Source organism: Phaseolus vulgaris, chromosome 8 (genome assembly GCF_051622355.1).
Source record: "Phaseolus vulgaris cultivar YP4 chromosome 8, ASM5162235v1, whole genome shotgun sequence".
NCBI classification, from domain to species: domain Eukaryota; kingdom Viridiplantae; phylum Streptophyta; class Magnoliopsida; order Fabales; family Fabaceae; genus Phaseolus; species Phaseolus vulgaris.
In genome coordinates, this window is record NC_143505.1 from 28240326 (window position 1) to 28261703 (window position 21378).

Genomic DNA, 21378 nt, shown 5'->3' on the forward strand with positions numbered 1-21378 from the left:
TAATCGATGGTCAAGATGCCATCAGAAGCACCCAGCTTGAGCATATAATGCCTATCCATGAAGGAGTCAATGGAAGACGAGTCCCGATAGACAAAGATAAACTCGGTCACCTTGGGGTCAACCCAGTCAAGTCTCTAACTATGAGATTCCTCTCCAAGGGGCTCTAACTGGTCAGTAGCATCGTCCAGGTCATTAATCCTTACAAAATCCTCCACGGGGGGCAACGTTTAAATCGCCTTGACCGACAAGGGCTCAGTCGTGGAAGAGCATGAAGAAGTGGAAGACAAAGATGAAGAAGAGGACAACAAAGAAGACAAAGAGTTGGAATAATACATGACTAACCTTTCGGGACGTAGGGGACACACCTCGCCATTATGTATTGGTTTCGGAAGTCAGAGCAAGAGAGCAGTGGTGAGGAAAAGTGGTGGGACAATTATTTATAACCTTTGAAGAGGTCGGAAGATGAAGCGTCATTTTCATCTCAACCGTTAGATCTCCCTTGATCCAACGGTCCACGACGAATGGCGCCAAAAAACCTAAGTCATCATTACAGGTCACGTCAAACATTCGATGCCGCCAACATCACGTCTCACCTTAGCAAGCCCAACCGTCACAACGACCTCGAATAAAGACTCTTCGGATTAAACATCTTCGAGCCTAGGGACAAGTGTACTGGTACGGTTCGTACGATTGAGACCCTAACTAGACACTCGGTCTAAACCGACCAACATGATCAAACACATTGAGCCTAAAAAGGATTAACAAGACTAATCAGCGATCAAGCACTAGGTAATGGACTCCTAAGCATGGCCCAACTTCCTAATCCGACCCAATAACTGTTAGAATGTATGGCTTTAAACTAGAGGGGGGGTGAATGGTTTAAAGAGGGTTTTCGCAAACTTTTAAGCCAAGAATGAAATTACTTCGAGAATAACTTGATGTAGAAATCAGTTTGCCAAAACACAAAGCAAAAAGCATAGCACCAGAAAAACAATCGGTTGTTTCGCAGATGCAATGTTTTATTCAAGATCCTTGTTCCTATTTTGGCTAAACAAAGCCGATTTCTCGTGCAAGGTTATCTAGAGCAGTTAGCCATTGTTATGATCTTACCTTATCATTAAGATGGAACAATTCACCATAGTCTCAGCTCTGTGCTATGCGACCATTGAGTCTTATCGTTGGCTGAATAGGGTTCAAAAACATGAAATCACCTTCTGGCCTCATTCATGCTCTATGGACAGTCAACGATCGATCCTTATCGTTGAGCATTAAGCACACTACTAGACCTAAGAAAATTTAATATAAAAGAGAAACATGCATCTATAAACAACAAGTTAAGGGAGTTCCTTGTACATGAAATTTAACTTTGATTTGAGTAATAAAATGTTGTCCAAATTTTGAGACACTTCAACTTGTAAAAGTTTTGTTTACAGTCGTCTTCTTGGTATACAAAATTCTAGACTTCTACTAATAGTGTTGGTCCAACCTCATTCTAAAAACTAGTGTATTGGCCTAACCTGACCTAGAATTAAACACATAATTTTCATATCCAAACCGCGACATTGTTGCACTTATTACATGTGATGGAGGAAGGCCCAAGCTCACCACACTATGAAAGCCAAGCTTCCAAGACTAAGACCGTCTAGCCATGATGGGAGCGTCTAGCCTAAAAAATGAGCGTCTAGCCATGATGAGGAGCGTCTAGGCCATGAAGTGGAGCGGCTACATAAGGAGCATCTATGAAGAGTCCTAGACCGTCTAGCTTCACATATACATGGGCCAAGCTACGGTTTTGTGAAGAGAAGGCTTTGTTGCATAAAGGCCCATTAGGGGTACTTAGTAAATAGAGTAGTGTAGAAAGCATATTTGAGTGAAACTTTCTAGAAGCTTTCCATGTGCTCATTTGTGCACCCATGTGCCATGTGCACCCATGTGCTTCACATTTACATTTCATTTGGCTAGCATTAGGGTTGCATTATGGTCCTCCTTAGCCTATAAAAGGAGGAGCCTACACCTTGTATTTTCAAGTTTATTGTGAGTAAAGTTATGCTGCCCATTTGTGCTCAACTTTGCTTCTCCCTAGAATCCTAGGCTCTAAACTTCAATTCCTTCATCTTTTCCCTTGAGCTGGCCGAACCACTCAATACCCATACCTATCATGCACCTACAAGATCAACACCACTCTTAGGAGGATCTTGCTCACTCTCATTCATTGCTTCCACCCCATACTCTACATTGATTCAAGAAGAACTTCATGAAAATGCCATCATTTGGTATCATGAGCTTTGGTTCTTGAAGATGAGTAGCTCCTTGTCTTTTCAATTTTAGTTCTTCTTTATTTCATATTGTCATTTACTTTCCTTACTTGTCTTGCTGTTTTTTTACATTTTAATTTGTTCTTGGTGTGCTTTGTGGAAGATCCAACCTGATGGAGGAGGGCCAAGCACACCTACCCAAGGAAGCCAAGGCACAAGCCAAGGAGAGTGTCTAGACCAAGACCACGACCAAGGAGAGCGTCTAGGACGTGAAAGTGAGCGTCTAGGACGTGAAGGTGAGCGTCTAGGACGTGAAGGAGGGAGGCTATCCATGGAGCTAGACCGTCTAGGCCCCCTTACAAGATCCATGGCCAAACATGTTCACACACAAGCCAATGAAGCCACGGATGGAAGAGAGAAGGCTTTGTATATGTTTGCATAAAGGCCCATTAGGGGTACTTAGTAGAAAGGATAGTGTAGGAAGCATTTTGGATGGAAACCTTCTAGAATCTAGGGTTGTGTATGGCCGGTCATTGCACCTTAGAATTTAGATTTAATTTTGGTTTTATTTTCTTTAGAAATGTGGCTTAACATTTACGTCCACATAGCCTATAAATAGGAAGGCTATCTCCTTGTATTTGACAAGTTTAATTGAGTAATGTTATGCTGCCATTTTTTGTGCACTAGCTTTACTTCTCCTAGAAATCTAGACTATAAACTTCAATCCTTTCACCTTTCTCCCTTGAGCTGGCCGAACCACTCAAACACCACACTCATCATGCACCTTCAAAGCCAACACAACTCCTAGGAGGGCTTTGTTTCACTCACCCATTGCTTCCGCATCACTTTTTACTACTTTGATTCAAGAAGAACACATGAAAATGCCATCATTTGGTATCATGAGCTTTTGGTTCTTCAAGATGAGTAGCTTGGTCTTTTAATTTCAGTTCTTCTTTATTTCATCTTTGTCATTTCAATTCCTTACTTGTCTTGCTGTTTTTATATTTTAAATTGTTCTTGGTGTGCTTATGGAAGATCCAACCAAAGCACAATTGTTCAATTGATCTTGAACAAATTCTGTGCAGCTTGTGATAGGATTCCTTACACCATTGTGTGGCTGTTTTTCTTTTAGGAAATTGAGTCCTTATTGCTTTCTTATAATTGCTTCATTTTATGCTTTGAGTCTTTATTTTCTGAATCTATAAATGTTGTGTCAAGTCATGTGAATCCATATTTGTCAACAATTCTTAGTAGTCCTATTATTGGCTTGATTGTTTCTTGTTTTTGGGTCTCTTTATATTGCTTTAATCTGCTGTTATTTTGATCCTTTGGTGCTTTTTATTTTTAGTTTGAGTTCATAATTGTGTCTTAGTTCTTACACAATTTCCATTCTTACATTTTCCATTGTGTTCATTTTGGTTATCTTGCTGTTTTCTTCCAGTTTTCCAGATTTCCCCTGTATCATCTCTCTGTTCTGGGCTGTTTTTGTTTAAAAAAATATTTCCACCCATAGGAAAATTCTGATTTTCTGGAAAATGCAAGTTTAAAGTGTTATAGAAAAGACAAAAAAAGAATGAGGTCAAAAGAAGCAACAGAAAAAAAATGATAAATCTTACAAAATCAGAGTGCAAATCTTGAGCGCTCCAGCTGGCCTAACTGCACACCAAATTTGCAAAAATTATTAAAAGAAAATGGTGCATGCGTTTTAGGTGATTCCAAAGCCAAAATTTAGATAAGATCCTGAATTTTCTTGCATCCAAATTTCAGAAACAAATTTTACAATTACAGCTCAGCATAAATCGGGGAACAAACACGTTTTCTGGCCCACAACATTTTCCAGTGGTGCTGTTTTTTTTTTTATTTGGTCATCTAATCTAGTGCTTTTCTTTAGGAATTCCTTTTGTGTGCCAACTTTTATTGAGTACCTTTAATTGTTTGCTTTAATTTCTTGAATCTCTTTCTAAGTTGTCATATTATAAATCCTTTTGGTAGTACTGTTTTCTTTCAATTAAATTTGTTTCTTGCTTTTGTTTCTTGACCTCTCATTTTGGGTGCTGGAATTTAATTCTCTCTTGGTGCTTATGTGCATGGAAATTGACTTGGTTTAAGGTTAAGCCCTTGTGAATAGGTGCTGGAAATTGGAGAATTAAAGCCAACTTTCTAAGGAGGAGTCAAAGCTAAGGCGAAACAAGCTTCTTGAAACAAACACTACAAACACCTAGAAGATCAACAATCAAGACAACAAAGAAAGTGCACTAACCAAAAAAAAAAGGAACAACAAAGGGGGTTTTCTTATCTCCTTTACAACTTGGTTTATTGTTATTTACCTCTTTTAAATTACGTTTTAGACGGTGAGTGTGTCTTCAAGGGCTCAAAGTGTCCAAGAAGCCTCACCTAGGGCCGAATAGCATAGTACTTTTGCTTAGTAATTTGTTGCTTGTTTGAACTTGTGTTTCTTTTGATTTGGTAGAAACGTTTTGCATGCTTAGTATTGTTTAATTTTGTGCTATACCGACTAGCTTTGATTGCATAGTTAGCTTGCATTGTTTTCTTGCATTTATTTCTCAACTTATTTGTGTTCTAAGTGTTTCACTAAGAGAAAGTCTTGTGTGAAGATATTGGGGGATAGTTTTTGGCAAGGAAAAGGCTTGGTACTTAAGTAGTCCTTTGTGACTCACCTCCCTTACCTGGAAAACTACCTTCTCTAACTTTCCTAAACTTTCTCAAAGTAAAACACCTATATACACAAAGTTTTAGCCATGTCTTCTTCTTCTCACTCTCCAAAGTCTATAGAAAGTGAAGTAAAATCTTTGAAAACTCTTTTAAAAGAAGTATCCCAAGCGGTACAATTGATATCTTTTAGACAATTGGAGAATGAGAACAAAATCAATGAGTTGGCTAAAGCTCAAGAAGAGAAATCACAAAAATCACAAAAATAAAAAAAAACTCATGCATCCCATTCTCAAAGTATTGAGTCTCTAGGGGAGGGAAGCCGTAGAATCAATGATTATTACCAACCCCCCCCTAGAAGAACTAGGCAAAGGGAACAAGAGGTGCCAAGGGAAACAAGAGTAGACCTACCTCATTTTCATGGTAAGGAAAATGTAGAAGTATATCTAGATTGGGAGATGAAGGTAGAGCAACTTTTTGCTTGCCATAGGGTAAGTGAGGAACGAAAAGTACCCTTAGCCACCCTTAGTTTCCAAGGGAATGCCATGTATTGGTGGACCTCTCTCGAAAGAGATAGACATCTTCATAGGGAACCTTCCATTACATATTGGAATGACCTTAGGGGAGCCCTAAGACGTCGACATATACCCTCTTACTACCATAGGGAGTTGATGGACAAGCTCCAAAGACTCCAACAAAGAAATATGAGCGTAGAGGAGTATAGACAAAAGATGGAGCTCTATATGATGAGAGCCTCTATTAGAGAGGAAGAGGAAACCACCATAGCTAGGTTCCTTAGTGGCCTATCACTTGAGATAAGAGATAGAGTAGAGCTCTTACCTTATCAAGACTTGAATGATTTGGTTCAACTTTGCATTAAAGTTGAGCAACAAAACTTGCGCAAAACCTCAAGTCAAAAGGTGAGCCCCTATTCTAGCTTTTATCCCAAGAAAGAGTTTAGAAGGGAGGGTAGTACATCCAAGGAAAAACCAAAAGAGCCTACCAAGCCCTTCACCAAAGAAACCTCAACCCCACCCATCCGAGCTAGAGATGTCAAGTGTTTTAAGTGCTATGGTAGGGGGCATGTGCAAGCACAATGTCCAAACCAAAGGACTTTGTTTTTAAAAGGTATAGACGAGTACACTAGTGGCGAGGATGAGCCTAGTGAGAAAGAGGAAGGGGGAGAGGATGAGAGGGTAGCTCCACTAGAGGGAGAATTGCTTATGATTAGGAGAACCCTCAACAATCACCCTAGCACATCCATGGAAACACAAAGGGAGAACATCTTTCATACAAGATGCAATGTTTTAGAAAATATATGTTCCCTCATTGTGGATAGTGGATCTAGTTGTAATTGTTGTAGTGCTAGGATGGTTGAAAAGCTTAAGCTACAAGTAGTTCCTCACCCAAAACCTTACAAACTTCAATGGCTTAATGAAAATGGGGAACTACATGTAGACAAGCAAGTGGAAATCAAGTTTTCCATAGGGAACTACAAAGACAAAGTTTTATGTGATGTAGTGCCTATGGAAGCTTGCCATATCTTATTAGGGAGGCCATGGCAATTTGATAAGAAAACCTTGCATGATGGTCTCACTAACGAGATTTCCTTCACCCATAAATATAAGAAGTTTGTACTTAGTCCTTTACCACATTCTCAAGTGGTGAAAGACCAAATACAAATGAAACAAAAGAGGGATGAAGAAAACAAAAAAAAAAAAGAGCTAGAAAAAGAGAAAATCCTTAGGGATAGAAAGGCGTGGGAGAAGAGTGTTCCTTCCCACAAGGTTGGTCAACAAGAAAAACCTCTTGAAAATGTTTTTGAAAACTTGCTTCTTGTTGAACAACCAAGCCTTATCTTTTGTAAAGGAGCACTTACATGCACTGCCACAAGTAGTGAACTCATGGTTTTACCTCCTCAAGTAGAAAACCTTTTGAGTGAATTTGAAGATCTATTCTCCCAAGAAGGACCCATTGGGCTTCCTCCTCTTAGGGGGATAGAACATCAAATTGACTTTATACCGGGGGCAAGCCTACCAAATAGGCCTGCTTATAGAACCAACCCCGAGGAAACAAAGGAGATAGAATCACAAGTTCAAGACTTGTTGGAGAAGGGTTGGGTTCAAAAGAGCCTAAGCCCTTGTGCTGTACCTGTCTTGTTGGTGCCAAAAAAAGATGGAAAATGGCGTATGTGTTGTGATTGTAGAGCAATCAACAACATCACCATCAAGTATAGGCATCCAATCCCGAGGCTTGATGATATGCTTGATGAATTGCATGGGTCAACTCTATTCTCCAAGATTGACCTTAAAAGTGGATATCACCAAATTCGAATCAAGGAGGGTGATGAGTGGAAAACCGCTTTTAAGACCAAATTTGGATTATACGAGTGGTTGGTGATGCCCTTTGGGCTTACTAATGCTCCAAGCACATTCATGAGGCTTATGAATCACACCTTGAGAGATTGTATAGGTAAATATGTAGTAGTTTACTTTGATGATATCTTAGTCTATAGTAAAAGCCTAGAAGACCATCTAAGTCACCTTAGGGAAGTTCTTCTAGTTCTTAGGAAAAATAGTCTTTTTGCCAATAGGGATAAGTGTACCTTTTGTGTAGATAGTGTAGTTTTCTTAGGTTTCATAGTTAACAAAAAGGGGGTGCATGTAGATCCCGAGAAAATCAAAGCCATCCGCGAGTGGCCAACTCCACAAAATGTAAGTGATGTAAGAAGTTTTCATGGGTTAGCTAGCTTCTATAGAAGGTTTGTACCTAATTTTTCTAGTCTAGCTTCTCCTTTGAATGAACTTGTGAAAAAAGATGTTGCATTTTGTTGGAATGAAAAGCATGAGCAAGCCTTTCAAAGGCTCAAAGCTCAACTCACCAATGCACCCATTCTATCTCTTCCAAATTTTTCCAAAACTTTTGAGATAGAGTGTGATGCATCGGGAGTAGGCATAGGTGCGGTTTTGTTGCAAGGTGGACACCCCATTGCTTATTTTAGTGAAAAACTCCATGGTGCCACCCTCAACTACCCCACCTATGACAAAGAGCTCTATGCTCTTGTGCGAGCCCTAAAGACTTGGGAACACTACCTTGTGTCCAAAGAATTTGTTATCCATAGTGATCACGAGTCTTTAAAATATTTAAAGGGCCAACACAAGCTCAACAAGAGACATGCTAAATGGATGGAATTTCTTGAACAATTTCCTTATGTAATCAAATACAAGAAAGGGAGCACCAATATAGTGGCCGATGCTCTTTCAAGACGGCACACACTCTTTTCAAAACTAGGTGCCCAAATTCTTGGATTTGACCACATAAGAGAGCTTTACCAAGAAGACCAAGAACTCTCATCCATCTATGCTCAATGTCTACATAGAGCACAAGGAGGTTACTATGTGTCCGAGGGATATCCTTTTAAAGAAGGAAAACTTTGCATTCCCCAAGGAACACATAGGAAACTCCTTGTCAAAGAATCACATGAAGGGGGACTCATGGGCCATTTTGGAGTTGATAAGACTCTAGATCTTTTAAAAGCAAAATTTTGTTGGCCACACATGAGGAAAGATGTCCAACGACATTGTTCTAGATGTATCTCATGTTTAAAAGCAAAGTCTAGAACAATGCCGCATGGACTCTACACCCCTTTGCCGATTGCAAATGCTCCTTGGGAAGACATTAGCATGGATTTCATTTTAGGACTTCCTAGGACTGCAAGAGGCCACGACTCTATTTTTGTGGTAGTGGACCGTTTTAGCAAAATGTCCCACTTTATTCCATGCCACAAAGTAGATGATGCTCAAAATATTTCTAAACTCTTCTTTAGAGAAGTGGTGAGACTCCATGGTCTCCCTAGAAGTATAGTGTCCGATAGAGATCCCAAGTTTATAAGCCACTTTTGGAAAACTCTTTGGGGTAAACTTGGAACAAGACTACAATTTTCAACTTCTTGTCATCCTCAAACGGATGGACAAACCGAAGTAGTCAATAGATCTCTTGGAACTATGCTTAGGGCTATCATGAAGGGCAGCCACAAATCTTGGGATGAGTACCTTCCCCATATTGAATTTGCTTACAATAGAGTAGTTCACAAGACTACTAATGCTTCTCCTTTTGAGGTAGTATATGGTTTTAATCCTCTCACGCCCATGGATTTGATACCCCTTCCTAATCCACAAGATTTTGTGCATAAGGAAGGAGTACTCAAAGCTGATTTTGTCAAGAAAATGCATGAGAAGATTAAAATTCAAATACAACAACAAAATGAGAAGTACACAAAATACAACAACAAAGGGAAGAGAGAAATAATTTTTGAGGAAGGAGACTTAGTTTGGCTTCACCTTCGCAAAGATAGATTTCCAAATCAAAGGAAGTCCAAACTAAGTCCCCGAGGTGATGGACCTTTCCAAGTTCTCAAGCGAGTCAACAACAATGCATATAAGTTGGACCTACCTATTGAATATGGAGTACATGACACTTTTAATGTAATTGATCTTTCTCCATTTGTAGGTACCAATGACGATGACGAGCTGGATTTGAGGACAAATCCTTTCCAAGGGGGAGGGGATGATGGAGGAGGGCCAAGCACACCTACCCAAGGAAGCCAAGGCACAAGCCAAGGAGAGCGTCTAGACCAAGACCACGACCAAGGAGAGCGTCTAGGACGTGAAAGTGAGCGTCTAGGACGTGAAGGTGAGCGTCTAGGACGTGAAGGAGGGAGGCTATCCATGGAGCTAGACCGTCTAGGCCCCCTTACAAGATCCATGGCCAAACATGTTCACACACAAGCCAATGAAGCCACGGATGGAAGAGAGAAGGCTTTGTATATGTTTGCATAAAGGCCCATTAGGGGTACTTAGTAGAAAGGATAGTGTAGGAAGCATTTTGGATGGAAACCTTCTAGAATCTAGGGTTGTGTATGGCCGGTCATTGCACCTTAGAATTTAGATTTAATTTTGGTTTTATTTTCTTTAGAAATGGGGCTTAACATTTACGTCCACATAGCCTATAAATAGGAAGGCTATCTCCTTGTATTTGACAAGTTTAATTGAGTAATGTTATGCTGCCATTTTTTGTGCACTAGCTTTACTTCTCCTAGAAATCTAGACTATAAACTTCAATCCTTTCACCTTTCTCCCTTGAGCTGGCCGAACCACTCAAACACCACACTCATCATGCACCTTCAAAGCCAACACAACTCCTAGGAGGGCTTTGTTTCACTCACCCATTGCTTCCGCATCACTTTTTACTACTTTGATTCAAGAAGAACACATGAAAATGCCATCACAACCGAAGCACTCTTGTTCATTTGATCTTGAACAAGTTCTTGTGCAATTTGTGATAGGATTCCATACACCTTTGTGTTGCTATTTTCTTTTAGGCTTTGAGTCTTTATTGCTTTCATTATTTTGGTTCATATTATGCTTTGAGTCTTTAATTTTCTGAATCTATACATGTTTTGTCAAGTCATGTTCATCCATATTGTCAACAATTCATAGTAGTCCTTTTATTTGGCTTGATTGTTTCTTGATTTTGGGTCTCTTTATTTTGCTTGAATATGCTGTTCTTTGCTCCTTTGGTGCCTTTTTAATTTTTAGTTTGAGTTCATATTGTGTTTAGATTCTACACAATTCTATTTCACAAATTTCCTTTGTGTCTAAACTTTGGTATCTTGCTGTTTTTGTTTCCAGTTTTCAGATTCCCCTGTTTTCACCTTCTCTGTTTTGGCTGTTTTAACCCAGAAAAATATTTCCACTCATAGGAAAATTTTGATTCTCTGGAAAATGCAAGTTTAAAGTGTTATAGAAAGGACAAAAAAAGAATTAGGTCAAAAGAAGCAACAGAAAAAAAATGATAAATCTTTTAAAATCAGAGTGCAAATCTGAAGCGCTCCAGCTGGCCTAACCGAACACCAAAATTGAAAAATTTATTAAAAAAAAATGGTGCATGCGTTTTGAGTGATTCCAAAGCCAGATTTTAGATAAGATCCTGAATATCTAGCATAACAAATTTCAGAGTCAAATTTTAAAAATACAGCTCAGCATAAATCGGGGAACAAACACGTTTCTGGCCCACAACATTTTCCAGTGGTGTTGTTTTTTTTATTTGGTCATCTAATCTAGTGCTTTTCTTTAGGAATTCTTTTGTGTGCCAACCTTTAATTGAGTACCTTTATTTGTTTGCTTTAATTACTTGACTCTCTTTCTAGTTGTCATAATCTAAATCCTTTTGGTGGTACTGTTTTATTCAATTAAATTTGTTTCTTGCTTTTGTTCTTTGACCTCTAATTTGGGTACTGGAATTTAATTCTTCTTTGGTGCCTATGTGAATGGGAACTTGATTTGGTTAAGGTTTAGCCCTTTGCTAGGTGCTGGAAATTGGAGGATTAAAGGCCATCATTCTAAGGAGAAGACAAGGCCAAAGCCGAAACAAGCATTCTTGAGAAAACACTACAAACACTTGGAAGATCAACAAGCAAAGACAACAAGGAAGTGCACTAACCAAAAAGAGGATCAACAAAGGGAGTTCTCTTTTTCCTTTGCAACTTGGTTTATTGTTAATTACCTTGTTAATTACGTTTTAGACGGTGAGTGTGTCTTCAAGGGCTCAAAGTGTCCAAGAAGCCTCACCTAGGGCCGAATAGTATAGCATTCGTGATTAGTAATTGTTACTTGTTTGTAATTGCTTTTCTTTTGCTTTCATAGCTACGCTTGCATGTTTAATTTTGTTTAAATTTTGTGCTAAACCGACTAGTTTTGTTGCATAGTTAGCTTGCATTGTTTTCTTGCATTTATTTCTCAACTTATTTGTGTTCTAAGTGTTTCACTAAGAGAAAGTCTTGTGTGAAGATATTGAGGGATAATTTTTGGCAAGGAAAAGGCTTGGTACTTAAGTAGTCCTTTGTGACTCACCTCCCTTACCTGGAAAACTACCTTCTTTAACTTTCCTAAACTTTCTCAAAGTAAAACACCTATATACACAAAGTTTTAGCCATGTCTTCTTCTCCTCACTCTCCGAAGTCTATAGAAAGTGAAGTAAAATCTTTGAAAACTCTTTTGAAAGAAGTATCACAAGCGGTCCAATTAATTTCTTTTAGACAATTGGAGAATGAGAATAAAATCAATGAGTTGGCTAAAGCTCAAGAAGAGAAATCACAAAACTCACAAAAATAAAAAAAAACTCATGCATCCCATTCTAAAAGTAATGAGACTCTAGGGGAGGGAAGCCTTAGAATTAATGACTATTACCAACCACCCCCTAGAAGAACTAGACAAAGGGAGCAAGAGAGCCCAAAGGAAGTAAGGGTAGACCTACCCCATTTCTATGGTAAGGAAGATGTAGAGGCCTACCTAGATTGGGAGATGAAAGTAGAGCAACTCTTTGCTTGCCATAGGGTGAGTGAAGAGAGGAAGGTACCCTTAGCAACCCTTAGTTTCCAAAGCAATGCCATGTATTGGTGGACCTCTCTAGAGAGTGACCGACGTCTTCATAGGGAGCCTTCCATAGAATATTGGAATGACCTTAGGGGAGCCCTAAGACGTCGCCACATACCTTCCTACTACCATAGGGAGTTGATGGACAAGCTCCAAAGACTCCAACAAAAGAACTTAAGTGTGGAAGAGTATAGGCAGAAAATGGAGCTCTACATGATGAGAGCATCCATTAGAGAGGAAGAAACCACCACCATATCTAGGTTTCTAAGTGGGCTCAATCTTGAGATAAGGGATAGAGTAGAACTATTACCCTACCAAGACTTGAATGATTTGGTTCAACTTTGCATTAAAGTTGAACAATAAAATTTGCGCAAAACTTCAAGTCAAAGGGTGGGTTCTTACTCCAATTCTTATCCCAAGAAAGACTTTAAAAGGGAGGGTAGTACACCTAGAGAGGAATCCAAAGAAACTACCAAACCCTTAGTAAAAGATGCCTCCACCCCATACATCCGTGCTAGGGACACCAAGTGTTTTAAATGTTTTGGAAGAGGGCATGTGCAAGCACAATGTCCAAACCAAAGGGTTTTGTTTTTAAAGGGAAGAGATGAGTACACAAGTGGTGAGGATGAACCTAGTACACAAGGAAAAGGCGAAGGAGAGAGGATAAATCCTTTGGAGGGGGACTTATTGATGATTCAAAGAATCCTCCACAATCAACCTAGTGCATCCATTAAGACACAACGAGAGAACATTTTTCATACTAGATGCAATATTTTAGAAAATATATGCTCTCTTATTATGGATGGTGGATCATGCTGCAATTGCTGTAGCACTAGATTGATTGAAAAACTAAAACTACAAGTAGTTCCTCATCCAAAACCGTACAATTTACAATGGATCAATGAGGATGGAGAACTACGTGTAGACAAACAAGTGGAAATCGAGTTTTCTATAGGTAACTACAAAGACAATGTTTTATGTGATGTAGTACCTATGGAAGCTTGCCACATCTTATTAGGTAGACCATGGCAATTTGATAAGAAAACCTCGCATAATGGTCTAACTAACGAGATTTCTTTCATCCACAAGCACAAAAGGTTTGTACTTAGTCCTTTACCACATTCCCAAGTGGTAAAAGACCAAATACAAATGAAACACAAAAGGGATGAAGAAAAAATAGAAAAAAGAGAAAAATTTTGGGAAACAAAAGGCGTGGGAGAATAATGTTCCTTCCCACAATGTCATTCAACAAGTCAAGTACATAGAAAATACCTTTACAAACATGCTTCTTGTTGAACAACCTAGCCTTTCCTTTTGTAAAGGAACACTTGCAAGCATAAGCACAAAAGAAAAGTCTTTAAAAGAAGCTTGCATAGATCAAGACTATTTCTCAAATGTGTTAAGATATCCCCAAGGGAATGACAAGTTATCTATAAGCACCTACCAATTTTTGTATGAAGTAGTGCCTAGAACAACTTGCCATGTCTTATTGAGACAACCATTGCAAAATGTACAAATTTTCATAAACCATGGTTGTACCAACGAGACTCTCTTTGCACATAAGAGAAAAAGTCTACAAGAAAGAGAACTCATGGGACAAATGAGAGTTGATAAAACTCTAGAGCTTTTAAGAGGAAAACTTTTGTCACCCATGAGAAAAGAAGTTCAAAGACATTACTTTAGGTATACCTCTTGTTTTCAAACTACACCTAAAGCGAAGTCCCAAGAACTCTATCCTCCTTCACCTTTTGTAAAAAATCCTTGGGAAGACACACATTTCAAATTAGATCTTCCTAGGACGACAAAAGATCTTATTTCATTTTTCATGGATGTGGATAAACTCATCCTAAGAAACGTGACAAGCTTCCATGATTTATTCTCAAATGAAAGAGCTACAACATTTGCAAACATAGCTCTTCTTTTTATGCTTCACGAAATCATGAAAGACACTCACAAATCTTGGGATAAGAATCCTTTTCCTTATAAACATGCATACAATGGAGTAGTCCACAAGATTACTCATATTTCTCCATTTGAAGTTGTATGTGGCCAATGTCCTCTTACCATTTTAAAGTTGTTACCATCTCTTAAAAGGCTTATGCCTAAAGGAAAAGTAACTACTTTTGGAAATTTTAGAAAATATAAGAGGATTAGAGAGCACCTACAACCCTCAAAAGAGAGGTATTGTGAGAAGTTGGCCAAAACAAGAGAAAAACAAAAATGGCAACTTCACACACTTCTTTGTTCTCCAAAGGCTCACCCTAACTCCTTTGCTTTGTTTCAAGATTCACATAGGTTGATATTTGATCCTGGAGGACACATCTTGACGAAGCAAGAGGCTGCTATCCAAGATCAAGAAAGCAAATCTGAGGATAGATCTTCTCAAGACGGAGGAGATGATGGACACCATTCAACCACAACCATTCCCTTAGCAAAAGCCTTGGATTTGAGGACAAATCCTTTTCAAGAGGGAGGGGATGATGGAGGAAGGCCCAAGCTCACCACACTATGAAAGCCAAGCTTCCAAGACTAAGACCGTCTAGCCATGATGAGAGCGTCTAGCCTAAAAAATGAGCGTCTAGCCATGATGAGGAGCGTCTAGGCCATGAAGTGGAGCGGCTACATAAGGAGCATCTATGAAGAGTCCTAGACCGTCTAGCTTCACATATACATGGGCCAAGCTACGGTTTTGTGAAGAGAAGGCTTTGTTGCATAAAGGCCCATTAGGGGTACTTAGTAAATAGAGTAGTGTAGAAAGCATATTTGAGTGAAACTTTCTAGAAGCTTTCCATGTGCTCATTTGTGCACCCATGTGCCATGTGCACCCATGTGCTTCACATTTACATTTCATTTGGCTAGCATTAGGGTTGCATTATGGTCCTCCTTAGCCTATAAAAGGAGGAGCCTACACCTTGTATTTTCAAGTTTATTGTGAGTAAAGTTATGCTGCCCATTTGTGCTCAACTTTGCTTCTCCCTAGAATCCTAGGCTCTAAACTTCAATTCCTTCATCTTTTCCCTTGAGCTGGCCGAACCACTCAATACCCATACCTATCATGCACCTACAAGATCAACACCACTCTTAGGAGGATCTTGCTCACTCTCATTCATTGCTTCCGCCCCATACTCTACATTGATTCAAGAAGAACTTCATGAAAATGCCATCAACATGCTTCATTGTCATTCATCATTTATAGAAGAAATTCAAACCAAAACATTGAAGAAGGAGAACATGTCATGCGCATGGAAGATATTTTTCCATTAGAAAATGTTTTAAGTTTGTTTTAATATATTAAGGTTTTATGTATTCAATTAATTTATTCTTGATATATTTCCAGAATAGGATAATTGATTATCAATTTTGATAATGAATTAAAACAAAAAATCAACAAATGAGTTTTGACTAGTCTTTTAGAATAATTGAGTAACATGTTTAATAATAAGTCAATATGTTCTTAAGTTTTTCCAAAAACATTGAAGAAAAAAATAACTGATTATTGAGATTATAATCAATTTAAATAAAGAGCATGTTTGTCTGAAACTCATTTTCTTATAAGAATAATCCATTAACAACATAAAACAATCGATTAAATGTATCTAAATCAATTTTTAAACAACTTTTCGAAACTTCTATAAATTGAATCTTTGGTTCAATCTGAGATAACATATATTATACTTTACAAAGAATGATTAGGAACATTTAGAGAGATTAATCTGAGTTATTTTCATTTGCTTCAATAGTGTATCCAAGAATTTTAAAGAAATGTTTAAACTCTCTTTTAGTTTGTCAAAGAGTTTTTAAGGTTGCGTATTGGTACTAAAATTCTTATAGTATTTGTTTTTTTTTTTGTGCATATGGTAATATAGTTTTATTATTGTGTTAGTGGATTAATTCGAGATTATGTCATCTCGAAATTTTTTCGAGGGTGGTTTGTTGATTTTCTATTGGTGTGGTCCAAGAGTTGGACATATCCTCCCTGAGTGTATTGAGGAGTTGATCTACTTTTGTTTATGTTCTCGCCGGCTGACCTGGATCGGACCTTGATGGTGGACTTCGGGTTGACTTTTCTCTTTTGTTGTTGTTGCTTTGGGATGCTAATAATTCACAGTGAGGAGAGCTCCACTTGTTGACAAGACTCTGACGATCAAGTCAGTGAGAGCATATAACTATGAGTATCTAAATATAGAGTATCTGTATGGGTGTAGTATCATTAGATTGAAACTTACCTTTGTTTAGGGTTTCGAGGCCCTTTTATAGCCTTCGTAGATCTCACTTCAGGAGTTCATAAACATAAAGATATTTTGTCAATATGTTCCCTTTATTTTAGGGGTGCAAGTAGAACATTATTTCTAACTGTTTATTTTCATTGAACCTCAAAGTAATATTTGTGCCTAGCTCATATGTTATTCCTTCTGTTGTTTTTATTTTAATTATCTTTTTAATATAGACTGTCAGTTGTTTGGGCCCACTTCTTGACGTATTATTATCTTGGGTCGAGTTAAGTATTTTGTCCTTATAGACCTGACTAATGAGGATAACAAGTTTAGGTGTTTGGGTCGGACCCCAAACACGTCCGACTAGTACAATTTCTTATCTTATATATGTCGAGTGTTTGTCATAGACACATAAATATACTTGATTTTAGTTGTTTTAAGGTTGAATATTTAAGACTAAATGTAGAATCCATTGTGATCTAGATCGGTATATATTTTGTTTAATTTTTCTAATCCTTTTTCTAATTTTTACATATTATTCTTGTGTATTGATTTTTTTATATATTATCTTTATCATTCTTATTACACATTCATTTGCATTTATTTATTTTAATTAGATTTAATTTAAGAAGTAATTAATCTTTTTAGCATATATTCAAAACCAATTCATCCTCTTGCTTAAAATGAGTGAAATGAGTAGCAGTGGTAATTTTGTTTCCACAAAAAGTAAAGATTAACGGTGAGAATGAGACGAATTGGCACCTCTGCCACGGCATTCTTTTATTTGACTTTACCGTTAACGAGAATGAGAATTATAGAATTCCCCTTTCAAAAGTGATAACCTAGAGAGAACAGTACACACAGAAGAGAACAGAAGAGAAGATGCCCAAAAGAGCACGTTAAGAAAATAAAAAAAAGAAATGTCTGAAAGAAAAAGAAAGCACCGAACTAACCCCATGTGCCCTTCCTTCCAAGACATCCAAAGCACATTCCCACCACCATCATTCAGTAGCTGGCACTAAGATTACGCACCAACAAACACCATAGCAGAATTTAATTAAGCCTTTCTCTCAAAATCCCTCTCCCTTTCTACTTCCCAACCAAGATGCCTGAAATGGATGGTTCCTCCGCCAAACCCCCCCAAATCTCAGAAATGTTCCAGAAATTCGCCCTCGCTTTCAAGACCAAAACCTTCGAATTCTTCTCCGACGAAAACGTTTCTCCCCTTGACGACATCGACGGTTTCTCTCTCCTCGACTCCACCGAAGAGATCATTCCCGACCAAAAAGTCGTTGTCATCAAACCCGACCCCGATCCCTCCCACAATTTCGATCCGCCTCCGCACTCTCCGCCTCCGCAATCCCCGCCACCGCAATCCCCGCCTCCGCAATCCCCGCCAGAATCTCGAAATCCGCCGCCGCAGATCCCTCCTCCGGCCATCGAGTCTCCCGAGCCCGAAAAGGCGCCGCCGTTAACCGAAGCTCAGATCAAAGAAACGGCACACGCCCTGACCTCTTCGGTCTTTGCTGCCGTCTCCGCCTTCGAAGCTTCCTACTTCCAGCTCCAGAGCGCGCACGTGCCGTTCGTGGAGGAGCACGTGATGAGTGCGGACAAGGTGTTGGTTTCGCATCTGCAGAGGCTCTCGGAACTGAAGAAATTTTACCTCGCTCCCGAACATCGTGGTTTTCCATTCGGTTCGTGTTTGGAAGCCGAAGTGGAGGAGAATCAGAGCAAATTGAGAACCCTCGGCACCGTCTCGAACCGCTTGCAATGGGAGCTGGAGCAGAAGCATGACGAGGTGGTAGCCCTGAGAGTCAAACTCGACGAGATTCACAGGGGTAACGTGACTTTGTCTAAGAAGCTTTGTACTAGCGCTTTGAGCCCCTCTTCTGATGTCTTGTTAACTGTTAAGGTGTTCGATTTATTGTTGCACGATGCTTCTAGAGCGACACATAGGTTTACCAAGATTTTAATCGGTTTGATGAGGAAAGCAGGGTGGGATTTGGGCTTAGCGGCCAACGCGGTTCATCCCAATGTTGATTATTCCAAGAAAGGTCACAACCAGTACGCGCTTCTGTCCTACGTTTGTTTAGGGATGTTTCATGGTTTTGACTCCTTAAATTTTGGAATGGAAGAAACAGTGTCCAACGAACAAGTTTGTTCGGATGTGGACAAAAGAGATAGTTGTTTGAAGCATCTGCTTGAGCATGTGTCTAGCAATCCCATGGATTTGTTGGGTATTCACCCTGGTTGTGAGTTTTCGCGGTTTTGCGAACACAAGTATGAGAAGCTCATTCATCCATCGATGGAGTCGTCCATTTTTGTCAATTTGGAGGAGAAGGAGGCTGTGTTGAACTCGTGGCGGTCCTTGAGTATGTTTTATGAGGCGTTTGTTGGAATGGCGAGTGCCATTTGGACACTGCATAAGTTGTCCTACACGTTTGAACCCGCAGTTGAGATTTTTCAAGTGGAAAGAGGTGTGGAGTTTTCTATGATATACATGGAAGATGTGACAAAGAGGTTGACCTGGCCAAACAAGGGGAGGGCCAAGGTGGGATTCACTGTGCTTCCTGGTTTTAAAATTGGCAGGGTAGTTATTCAATCGCAGGTTTATATAGGTAGTTTCAGATGTACAGAGAAGTCTTGAAGTTGCGGGCAGTGTTTCATGAGACTACTATGTGTAGGAGTTAAATGAATCCTGTTGATAGTTCAGGGGTTTGTTTATCCCCTTAAGAGGAATCCACCAGTGTTTTGCCAGAATTTATCTAAAGACGCCTGGATTGGAAAGACGATGCTAATGTTGCTCTATATTCCTGATGATGTCTGCTTCTTTGTTTGATGCCGAAGCAGGAGCAGTAACAATGATTTCAAGTTGTTCAGTATTTGGTGCCAACACAATGAGGATCAGTAGTATTTTGTTGGTATTTATTTATCTCTTTCTGCTTTCCTCCCAGTTTTGCTTCTTTTATGTTTGTTTTAGGTCACTTGTGTAGAGTTAACTGTACAGAATATTCCTCTCATTCTCGGTACAATAACAACAAATACATCAGTAAATTGTGCATGTATCACTTATTACTTATATATGACAAATGACATTGGCTTTCTCAATACTCAATAGAAACTCTTTGGCTCTCCAGTCTCCAGCATATGAAAATAGTATCTTACAAAACTTCTACAAGACATAATTGTAATATAAATTTCTCTTAGAATGGATGAGTGTTGTCTCCTCAAATCAGCTTGGTTGATTAAGCTGCAGACATGAATTGTGAGTGCACAGGTACGATCTCCTACACTATCCTCATTGGAGGGCCTGTTAACAGAATCAATTAATGTGATTTAGGGCCTACAATTGATTACTTTCTGATGAGAACTTTTTAATTATAAATCCTACTATTAAGACAGTTTTAAGGCTAGAATTTGAGGTTCTGTTATGGTTATAGATTCTTATTGATAAGTTCATTCAAAGTAGATCTTAATAAACTACTTTTACCTTGTATTTATTTGTAGTTGGGCCCAGCTTTTCCCTAAGTGAACTGAGTCAACTGATTAAACCTGGAAAATCGGGAGCAAATCCTTAGCCGTCAATCAAGGCTCCAAAACCAAACTTTCCAACCAGCCAAACCTTAAAGTGATTGAATTGGTATTTTGAAAAAGTAATTAGAAAAATTCGATTTGAACCAATTTGGAGCTTAAATTGAATGATAAAATAGTGCAGCACTCACCTGTTCGAATGAAAATCTGGTGAACTAGAACTAGTAAGGTAAGGAGGAGTCTTAGTATATTTTGTGTTAAATGAAAGTCTAATATCAAGTTCAAAAAGTGCTTGTTGATTTGGTATATGAGATCCTCATAGCTTTTAGGTGTTTTATAATTCGATGTTCACTCACTACAAGGCAAGCGTTTACTTAATTTTCCTTTTTATACATGTTTCACTCACTATTTAATGCTGGACTTCGAAAGACTATGCAGCATACTGGTTATTCCTTGTTTTACCACGCGGACTTTGGAAGACGACTATACATAAAGGTTGGTTGGTTAGTTTAAATCTTCTCAGGTTGACTTTATTATAATATATTTATCTTTTTTTACATAGTTAGAATTTCGGTTTAAATATGTTTTTGTCCCTTATGAAGTATTGAATTTTGTTGTTAATTCCTAGTAATTTTTATTTAATATTTTCATCCCTAATGAACTCTTTTTTCGTTTTTATTCCAAAAGCTGTTTCAATAGTACTTTTGAATAGTGAAATAAAAAGAAAGTGTTCTGGAGCCAAAAAAAGAAATAAAAATTTATTAGGGGTGAAAAAGTTCAAAAAAAGTTGTGAAGGACAAAAAAGAAAAACAAAACCGATAATTTATTAGAGATAAAAATATACTTAATCCTAAAATTTATATTATGTTTAACATATTGTTAAAAAAAACTATATTATAAGGGATGATATATAGAATATATAATATAAACTAAATAGGTCCACTTTATTAGCTAAAAACAAATCAGAATAATTTAAATTAGACGTTTAGTGTAACAATTTTCTTACACTTTGAAAAGAGGATAAAGTGGTTGGTGAGTTTATTTGCTTTGTTGGCCTTTAACAGTGCAAAGTGATATTCCAGGAGGTATAATGTTGGGAATAATGGAAACTTTGAATGTTAGGTATCGGAGGGGCAGGCATCTGTTTATAAGGTTTTCAGTTTTAAATTGATATACCTGTCTAAAAATTTTAGCAGAAAAACTTTTGAAAGTGAGAGATTCACATATACTTTTCCTTTTCATCTAATGCATCTATCCTAATGGAAAAGAGGCCAT

The 21378-nt window shown here is 38.4% G+C and overlaps 1 protein-coding gene across 1 annotated transcript; it reads left to right on the forward strand.

Moving 5' to 3' along the window:
* The first annotated feature begins 17295 nt into the window (after positions 1–17295).
* LOC137825559 (DUF641 family protein (DUF641)) lies at positions 17296–19680 on the forward strand. Its single transcript, XM_068631254.2, has one exon. The coding sequence runs from the start codon at positions 17678–17680 to the stop codon at positions 19217–19219; it is 1542 nt and encodes a 513-aa protein (XP_068487355.1). The 5' UTR covers positions 17296–17677; the 3' UTR covers positions 19220–19680.
* Positions 19681–21378: the final 1698 nt, after the last annotated feature.

Bases quoted from the DNA above. Each gene is read 5' to 3' on its own strand.
- LOC137825559 (XM_068631254.2), top strand. From the start codon at position 17,678: ATGCCTGAAATGGATGGTTCCTCCGCCAAACCCCCCCAAATCTCAGAA.